This window comes from Caenorhabditis elegans, chromosome V (genome assembly GCF_000002985.6).
Source record: "Caenorhabditis elegans chromosome V".
NCBI classification, from domain to species: domain Eukaryota; kingdom Metazoa; phylum Nematoda; class Chromadorea; order Rhabditida; family Rhabditidae; genus Caenorhabditis; species Caenorhabditis elegans.
The window spans coordinates 13,530,996-13,541,030 of record NC_003283.11 but is presented as its reverse complement, the minus strand read 5'-3'; the positions used below and the strand labels follow the sequence as shown (position 1 = coordinate 13,541,030).

The 10,035-nt window shown below is 33.4% G+C and overlaps 1 protein-coding gene and 1 non-coding gene across 5 annotated transcripts; both read left to right on the top strand.

Moving 5' to 3' along the window:
- Positions 1 to 1,022: 1,022 nt before the first annotated feature.
- On the top strand, positions 1,023 to 1,043 carry 21ur-12534. The gene has a single exon (NR_069890.1).
- A 3,879-nt stretch (positions 1,044 to 4,922) lies between these two features.
- On the top strand, positions 4,923 to 9,369 carry frpr-5 (the record flags this gene model as incomplete). 4 transcript variants are annotated; one of them, NM_001380806.2, is made up of 10 exons in its annotated part: positions 4,923 to 4,975; positions 6,415 to 6,507; positions 6,950 to 7,268; positions 7,324 to 7,532; positions 7,866 to 8,049; positions 8,100 to 8,254; positions 8,303 to 8,423; positions 8,478 to 8,556; positions 8,677 to 8,792; positions 8,849 to 9,369. In NM_001380806.2, 9 exons carry the CDS (start codon positions 6,419 to 6,421, stop codon positions 9,002 to 9,004), a joined length of 1,428 nt encoding a protein of 475 aa, NP_001366836.1. The 4 variants fall into 4 exon arrangements, with proteins under 4 accessions (NP_001366836.1, NP_001263882.1, NP_001367201.1 ...); NM_001276953.4 differs by having other exon boundaries at positions 4,926 to 4,975; positions 8,861 to 9,365; NM_001380805.1 differs by having other exon boundaries at positions 4,926 to 4,975; positions 8,849 to 9,004.
- Between the last annotated feature and the right edge of the window lie 666 nt (positions 9,370 to 10,035).

Sequence of the window (10,035 nt, the reverse complement as noted above, 5' to 3'; positions counted from 1 at the left end):
TATCGTGAGAACTCTACAACCTAGGTGAACTAATTTTTTAACATCATTAGATTTTCAATAGATGTGTACAAAAATTTGAAAACTTTGGTAGTCATATCATCTGAAAATTTATTGAATACTCACAACTTATTTTAGCAACAGAAGCTCACAAACCTGTTTTCCATCCTATTGTTAATTTGAACATTTGATGGTGTCCCAATTGGTCATCTGCTCAACCATTTTTACATCTCCATCATCATCTCGAGTTCCAGTTGTTTGTTTGTCTCAAAATAAAACAGCAGCTTCTCCTTAAATATCAAATTTCGCTTTTTATTCACCACCCAATCATTTTCCTATGTTCCCACCAATACTTCGGTTCAAAATCCTCATTGCGTCATAGTTTATGTGCAAAACTCTTGGTACCACCATATACGGTAACCCAATCCCATCCGGTCATTTTTGTTCAATCCTCCTCTTAATTTTTCTGTCGTTTTCGTTCAGTTGCTCCAGCCAGCGCATAATTCAGAAAATGTCACGCCGCTGGCTGCGGCTCCAGAGGGAACATCAAGATGTTCGCGGCTCTGAAGCTTGAGGAGAGCAGCTTATGACAAATGTGTCGATGATGAGTCGGTGTACATTCTTCATGCTTTTGACTTTTTTCTCATTCCCTCAGGGTTAGAGAATCGGGACGGACGGGCTCCGAGATTCAACCAGCTGAGCCACGTGTTCTTTCTCATCGTCGTTTGATTAAAAAATATATGGCTTCTGAATCTATGTTGCCCTTAATTTTTGTGATATCTACTATGACACATACGCCTTGATATACAAAAAGATGGAGCCGTGGGATTTATATTTGGCAAAGATCATGAGAAAGAACGACTAGATCTTTTCTCATGATCTCATTTCATCTTTATAAATCAAAAAACACAGTTCAAAACATAACACTTTTGTTGAAAATCTGAATATTTTTGAAAGACTTCGCAATTGAATTTATTGTAAGTTTCTTAAAAATTTCATAAAGCTCATTGGCAAAGGAAAACTGGTAAATTTTGAATCTAAGAAAAACAAATTAGGGAATCATGTTCCAAAGATAAACTGTTTTCCCACCAAAAAGAGGTTTTCTTGTCGAAACAAGAATCTCAGTTCACCTAAAATTAAAAAAAAAAACATAGTGAAAAAATTCAAAAAAAAAAAAAGATTTCCTTCGGATTTTATGGTCTATTTATATTTTAAATATTAATATTCAAACAATGTAGGGTTTCAAACATGTGACAGCGCCATAGTTTTTTTTTTAAAAGTCGCAAAAACTCAGTAATTGCCACTTTTTGTTTGTCACTAAAAATTTTTAAACCATTTTTGAAGTTTTACTATGATATTTGGTCATGAGTGGTTTCCAAAAATTTATTCACTGGCACTACTCCACCTTAAAATTGATATCTGTGTTTATTGGAAATATTTTTTCGTTTCAATGTGAGCTACCAGGGTCACATCCTTCCAAGCGTTCCCATTCCACTTTGAAATAACTTTCGTCACTCTTTTCTAGATCATCGTCTATAAATCTCGCTAGAAGCGTAAAAACGAAGAAATTCTCCGAATGTCTTCCGTTTGCGTAGAAAGAAAAAATAAAAGGAACATCCTCGTTCCTTTGGTTTCCAGTTATTATGTTTTGAATTATCCATCCACCCCTCCCTCGGAGCATCTACTCATTTTCTTTTGTGTCCTTCTTGTGTTGACATCTACATTACTACTCCATTTTCTACTCATCATAACATATAAGAATTCTCGGGTTAATCCTTGAAAATTACCATAGAGAAACACAGCGAGGTTTCAATTTTTTATGGGATGATGCAAGTGAATTTTTCTACATTTCTCGACAATTTTTTTTGCAATGCAAGTAAGCAGCGAAATGACGCGAAATTCGCAATTTTTTTTACATTTCTCGACATGGGAAAAACACTCATTTTTGGCAAAACCACGTCTTTAGTTCACGACTTTACCTTCCCAGACGTTCACGTTTGTTAAAAGTAGTGTGAAATGGGAAAAATAAAAGAATTTGACAATTTTAAAAGATGGATGCGTGGCCACTCAACATGGTTTTGAATTCTAAAATTTAAAAATGATCAAGTTGGATTTTTCATATTTGTCTGTTTCGCCTTCATTTTGATGTTTGGATTTCGGAGATCTCTTCTTTTTAGTTTCATTTTCAAAAAGTTATATTTGATTCTGACGTTTCCAATAGATCGTGAGCTTTAGATAAGGATTTGAAGGTTTCTCCTATTCAGAAAGTAGCAGTCTCTTTTACCAGGAACAAGCTATCCATGGAGGAAAAAATATCTCAATTGGCCGTACTTATGTCTACTGTGCCTATTGACAAAATACAATTGATTTCTTTGTTTTATTTCTTTACCATGAAATTTCAAAAATTAAGCTAAATTAAGCACCAAAATTTCATTAAACATGCCCACAGCAGACGTAGGTTACCTCGTGTTTTGGGTTTTAGATCATTGGTCACGAACCAGGAAGGTTTTCTAAACTTTTGTGTTTTTACAACAAATTCGAGTTTAATTGAAGATCTTTTTCCTGTCCTGTCTATGTGATCACATGTGTAGACCCACCATTTCCAGAATTTGGACTCAGATTGTAACACGAATTCTCATTAAATACACTCCGACAAAAATAAGCCAACGTCCATACTTTGTCATCATTTTGTCTCACATGTAAATACTAAATACTGAGTAAAAAGAAATGAAGACGGAGATCTAATTTACATTCTTCCAAAATTAAAATGAAGTCTCGGTTTATACGGGTGAAGCGACCAACTATGTAGTACATTGGTGGGAAAAGTGTGCAAATTAGCTTCTAATAGTAAGAGATTCGAATGGTCATTTTCTCTATCCTGTTGAGAAACAAAATTCTGTGACTCCATTAAGAATCACAACTTTCCAATAATATACATTATTAATTCTGCTATAGTCTTACCTTGGTTTTGACTGCAAAGCGTCCTACTTAAAATTGTGCTTTGCTCATTGAGCATTCACCTAATCTTTTATTTTTTTAATCTGAAAAGCGGAACCCTTCAAACTTTCAGTTAATTTATCGATATCGTCTTCATCCGGTCTTTCTTTCAGTTTACTTCCTCTTTTCTCCAACTTTTTCTTCCCTTCAGTTTCCTCTCCAGATTATTCCCACAAAGCCTTTGCCGCCGCCATTACATTCGGCAAAGAACCTTTTTTGTTTCTGAAACAGACGTATACTTAAGCTGGTTCTTGTTTTCTCTATATTGTCAAAGTTATTCTTCTTCCAAAAGTATGTCCTTATGATCTTCAAACTAGTGACTATTCGTCATCTCTCTAGTGCAAGATGAAAATCCAAGTGACAATATTGAAATGGTCCTTATTCAGTTCAAAAATCAGAATGACGTTTTGAAGTGGAAGAATTTCTTAGGACTGTGTCTTATTGGTTAATTCAATTTGCACTGGATGAAAAAATAAGTTAATTTATTTCTCCCACACTTTTTACAGACTGGAGGTGTTCGGTCGGATTTTTAGAATAGAAATAGGAAGAAATAGGGTTTTTTTTAAACCAGATCCCGATTATCTAAGCACCCATTTCTCAGATGTTCCGTTTTCACGTACATACACTAATTGCAAGGTTTCCATGGGAAGTAGGCACCCCTTCTTGCCTATAACCTTGCCTCGTGCCTGCCCACTGTGCCTATCTTTTGCTGCTTTCTGCATTTTTGTGAAGTATATTTAAAAATTCCTCTTTTTCTCATTCCAATCAATTTATTGAAACCCAGGCCCACTTGTAGGTAGGCAGATAAATCTGCTGGAATACTTGTTTAAGACTGGGAACTTGAAACTTGATAATTCAAAAAAGGTAGTTTTAATTCAAAAAAAGGTAGTTTTAATATCAAATATCAATTCAAGTTTCAATTATCTGGAAAAACGGAATATTTTTTTGCCATGCTTCCTCATTTTTAATGATGTTGTAGCTGCTGATTTTTCTATGTCTCAATAGACAGCGGAAAAATGATTAAAACCACACCAAGAAATGAAAAAAAAAACTAATGAACAAATGTAATGTAAAAAATAAAAAAAATCGACAAGACATACCACAAAAATGTGTGAAATCTAGCAGTTCTTCCCTCCTCTCTCAACTCCACATGTCATTTTGACGACGATCATCGCGGCGACGTGATGCTCTTTTTTTCTATTTCACTGCCTAACCTTTCCATACTACTTTGTATTTCAACTCTGCATTACTCTAGAACGGGAATTCTTGTTAGAAAATAGTTTGAAAGTAGCAAAAATTTTACACGTGATAATTTTGCTCTGAAAGAATAAGAAAGTTAATGGAAAAATGTTCAAAAAATCATTGGAAAAAACCATTGAATAGGCTGGTTTCCAAATACATTAAGTTATTAATGTATTCATGTTTTCAATTTTAAGCTATGAAGACTGAAAACTTAAAATTGAATTTAGACAGTCACCACCAGAAGATTCCTTTCTCAATTTTCTATACCTTTTCCAATCTCGAAATAATTACCCATTTAAAGTACAACATTTTCAATGATCATCAAGCCTACATCGACTTCTTTTTTTTCTAAGAAATCTCCAACCAACTTAACATAATTTACCTTTCCAATTATTTCCTTTTCTCAGATTAGATTACCCATCCAATCTATCTTTCACAATCAATTTGCTCCACATAAACTCAAATTTAGAATCCAATTTTCCATTTTCTTTGGGAGGTCCTTTCCTCCGCTTTCAACTTTTCCCCCGATTTTCCAGCTTCCAAACTCCGCCCCAGTTTATTTTTTCACCGTTTTTTTCTTTTCTTAGTTTGTAAGAAATTATTCCTGTCTTGCTGCTCAAGTATTTTTCTCAAGATTTTCATTTCTGACTTTCAAGCTAGATTTTCTTTAAATTTATAAATTCTGAAGGATGAACCGGACGGCTACTATACTCGAAGGAATGATACCATTGATACCAGAGTAAGTAATTCAATAAAAACTGCAGCTGAAGTTAAATGTGTATATATTTACTAGGTTCAAGAAAACAAAAAAACAAGTAACGCAAATATAAATATTTGTTTTCCTTTTTAAAACTAATAAGAATCATTAATATGATAGGGTACGGAAAATTTTCCAATTTCAAAAATCTATTAGGATATTTTTATTGAAAAAAGTAGGATTTATATGTAGTTGGTTTTGGAGAATTTTTGAAGAAACTACCGTTATAGAAAATTGAATTTAATAACGCTTCAGATTTAATTTTGTAAACTCAGAAAAAATCCAACAGTTTAGGTTTATGAAATATTAATTTTTGATCTAACTAATTTTTAAAAGTAAACATAAAATTCTCATAAAAATTTTAACTAATATGTTACAGATTTTGTAACCTTTTTTTCTAGATATAATTTAGCCAAACTTTAAGCTAAAATCTTCTTTTTTGAATTCGTGTTTTGCTATATTCTAGCTACAATGTCACTTGATGACTTCAGCGCTTATAAAGTTAAATTTATTTTTTTTTTGCAAATTGAATGTAATTTTTTTCAGAACATTAGACGTACTTATTCTGCGAAAAAAAACAGCGAAACTAATCAGCACTTGATCTTTGAAAAATTAAATAGTCTGCCTTAGTTTTTCCACTTTTCTTCAAAACTGCAGCTACATCAAAGCCCATTCATTTCATTTTTCGTTTAATTGATTTCCAGATGACTACGTTTTCAACTAAGTTGAATGAATGAGAGCTCATGAAGCACTGAAAAACATATCTTCCATTGACCTCGCGGTTTCTAAAAATTGAATTGTAGCGGAGGTATTGTGTGCACAATTGTGACGTAAAGCATTCGAGTACAAAATGAACTAAAAAGGGTACAATAAGCATCTAATTCCAGCAGTTTAAGCACGTTTTCCTTCATTTTCATTTTTGAGATCTAAAAATCTTTGTGTTTTGAATTTCTTCTTTTTTTTCCGACGTCGACCCAATTATCTTTGGTGTATTGAAAGAGAAAATAAAAGGAAAAACATTTTTAGCTGTGCCCTCAAAATGAAAAAAAAATGAGAAAAAAAGAGTCAGATTTCAGAAAATGTGATTCACAAAATCAATGACCAAAAAGTTGTGAAAATTTTAATTCTAAATATGAAATGGGCCAACTTGCAAATGAACCTTGTCAACCATAAACTTGACGTATTCACGACCTAAACCAATGTCTGACCTACTCGAACTTTAGAGTGTCTTAAAGTATCAAAAAGAGCAATGTGCGTTAATTAGAAGAACGTCAAAAAAGTTGAGAAATCTGATTCTTTCTGTGGAGACCTCTTGTCATCTCTCCGCCCACAGATTCCGAGACTTTTTTGGGGAGGGAGAGAAATGATACTTTTCATGTGCTCTTTTTTATTCAAAAGTTTTAAATATTTTCATGTTTCAGCATCATGATTCTGGAGTGGGAAGGCAGCGAGAACTCGACAGAATGTTTATGCTCCGATATTCAGAGAGACGATTATTCACCGTTTTTCGAATGGTATGTTGTAAAAGTTTTAAAAATTGGTAGGCAGGTACGCCTTCATGTCTTTGTGCGTGCCTACCGATCACTTTTACGAATTTTTGTTTGAAATTGATAGTTCGTTGCGACTCAAATATGAGTAGATCCAAATTCACCTTCCCTAATTTTTTTGAGTTTTGCGATTTATTAGAGAATCGCAAGAAAATAAAATATTAACAAGTGTACTCTGGTAGTAGGTACGAGCAAAGGTTACATTTGAAGCAGGCAGGTAAGCATACTTGTGCAACGCGGATGCTCTTTGAATACCACTGCGATTTATCAAAAAAAAATTTTGAAAAATCTGCAATCAATTTCATGATCAACTTCAAAAACTCGATTTACATTTGCCAACAAACCTATAAAAACGGATTTAATTTGAGTTATAGCTCTCCAAATAAAACTCTGAAAATCACTTTTTCAGGGCCAACTACCTGACGATCATCCTTGCCCTCCCCGTCCTTTCAGTTTTCGGAGTGCTCACAAACATAATCAATGTATTTTTATACACAAGAAAACGATTACAAAACTCCGCAAACACGTACCTATTATTTCTGGCGTGCAGTGACTTTATGGTCATTGTGACCGGTCTCTTCATATTCTGGATCGACTCTGCCCGATCGTACATTCCAGAGCTCACTCAGGCTCCCTACACCACTGTTTACACACTTCCATTTGGATATATGGCACAAACTTGCAGTATCTATTTCACAGTGGCTGCCGCTGTCGATTGTTTTGTGAATGTACGCTTCATTTTTTTTTTGACTAGTTGAGAATTTAAAATCGCTGAAATTTCAGGTATGCTGGGCAAAACAAGCAAAACATTATTGCACCGTTCGTCGAGCCAAACAAATATGCATTTCAATAGTTGTTGTTTCAATTATGTACAACTCATTACGCTTTCCGCAGTTCAATTTACGAAAGTGTTTTAATGATATTACAAAAGAACAAGTCATCGAGATTTGCCCAACATCACTTTTTGTCACAATTAATTCAGTTTACAATATGTAAGTTTTATTTGTCAGCAAAATGGGTAAACCGAAATTAAATTTATATCTAGAAATAAATTTTGTTGAAAAAAGTGACATATTCCTTTTATTGGTCCATTTCAAAGATAAAAAAATACATAGTAAACTTCAAACTATAAAAAAAAACAATTACTTGTTGAGTCGAGAAGTAGGAACATTACCCGGACTTAGTATTTTTTCTGATAAATTAGATGAACCATCTACGTAGACTCAAAAAACATACCTACGTATTGCTAAAGTTACTCCTCCCTTAAACACTTAAAACAAAATCGTAGACCTCAAAAACTATATCCCCAACATCGTAATTTTCAGATATATGTACATGGTCCTAATGACACTTTTACCATTTTTCTTCTTACTGTGTATCAATGCAATTATTGTGAAAAGGCAGTCTAAGGCAAAAACAGATGAATCGGCACCAAAAAATGAAGGAACATCTGATGATACAATTACAATGATCATGGTTGTTATTTTATTTTTGGCTTGTAATACTTTGGTTAGTTACTACTTGAGTTTCACTTTCTCTTAAACATTTAAACGTTTTAGGCTCTTGTAGTAAACTTTATCGAAAACTTCACTGAGCCATCGCCGGTTCTGCTAAACTTTTTGTCAGACACCAGTAACTTCTTAGTTGTGTTCAACTCTTCAGTCAATTGCATTATCTATTTTATTTTTAACACAGACTACAGAGATGTTTTCCTGTAAGACTTTTCATTTATTTTTTCTCTTTCAAATCAAAATATTTTCAGAATATACTGGAAGAAGCTGAAAAGAGTTTTAATCGAGGAGTATTGCTGTTGTTGTGTACCAGCCGGCTCACGTAACTACTCAGCTTATCAGCCAGTTTCCACAAGACTCGTTATCGAAAAGGTAACAGAAATTTTCAAGGAAATGGAATGAGTTTTTATTGTTTATTGATTTCAGAGTCAAAATGGAAGCAGTAGTACAAAATTGATTCTACCATCACTTGATCTGAATAGAAGTGATCAAGCCAGTTTTGCAGGTGAGAAATGAAAAATGACTGAAAAGAAAAGCCCCTCGTCCCATTACGGGTAGATGTGATTCTTGTCACCCGATTTTTTTGTCAAAACTAAAAAATCTCCTGCAAAAATCTGTTTCCCAGAATCTGAAAGTGCAGCATCCCCAATCTGGCAACCCTTAACCACGAGAAACCTTCCAAATGTTGATTGGCCAAACATCGATGATGACATAGATTCCGGATGGGATGATGGAAGTCAGGTAATATAATACTTTCTCAAAAGAATTAATCTTCAATGTTCTTTTTTTCAATATAGATGAAAATGCAGATCTCCTCGCGTACACCAAAACGTTGGCTTGCCGAGGTGAACATTGTAGATGTTGAATCATCGAATGGAAGACATCCAAGAATTTATGTTCGTCCTTTGAATCAATTGCCAAATAATGAAACAATCTCTATCACTGCTCTTTAGGTTTTTATTTGCTCATTGAGAATTGAGATTATTCTGATGCTTGATCATTTCTTCAATATAAAAATATTTACAGGTAAATGAAAAAATAGTCAGAAAAAAACATATTCCCCTCTGTATAAAACTGAATTTCGAACGCTAGTAAATGATCAATCTCAGTAAATTTCAGTCTCACTCTCATTTTTTGTATTTTTCATATTGAAAATATATTTCATATCTAGTCTCCATCCCAAATATATTTTTCCCCCATCCCGATGCCCAAAATTTCTTCTCTCCGCCCACTTGAAATACGTGTTCACACTCTGTAAGTATTTTCGGTTTGTTTTGTTCAATTTGAATTTGATTGCATTATAAAAATTATTTTTATTGTTTCGACATTTTTGTTTTCAATTGGACAGATCTGCCTGATAAATAGTACAGTTGGCAAGAAAAGTTCTTCAAAATATTTGTCTAATAATAAGTTTTTGGTGGAAAAATCACTCAAAAGTTGGATTGTTTCGAAGTTTTGTAGTTGAACATTTTAAAACCTGGGTTCCACAGCTGATTCACAGATATTATAACTTTCAATTTGAAGACATTTCAAAGTATCTTACTCATTTTCGTAGACTTTACTAATTGAAAATCAGAAAACTGAAAGGGCTGAAAGGGAAAGTGGTTGAAGGTTTTCTTTCTTTCGAAATCTTCCAACAGGGGAAAACCTATTCCTTTGCAGATCCACTATCTAGGGCTCCTTCTGACTAAATAGTCTTGTTTGGCAATGTTCCAGTAAGTGTTTTAAAATTAAAACGGAAAAGTTTTTATACGACTTTATTTTGAATTAGGAATTTCCACTGTGTTAGTTTGTTTTCAGAAAATATATAATTCAATTAATAACTCTCTGGGCAAGATTCCCGAGTGAGAGTTGTTATTCCGAATAAACATTGTTGAACTATTGAAAAGTATAATCCATGGACACGTCAGATCTAGTTTCTTAACAATCATCTAATCTCTTTCAAACATATTTTTTTTTGTCAATTGAAACTATGTTAGTTCCT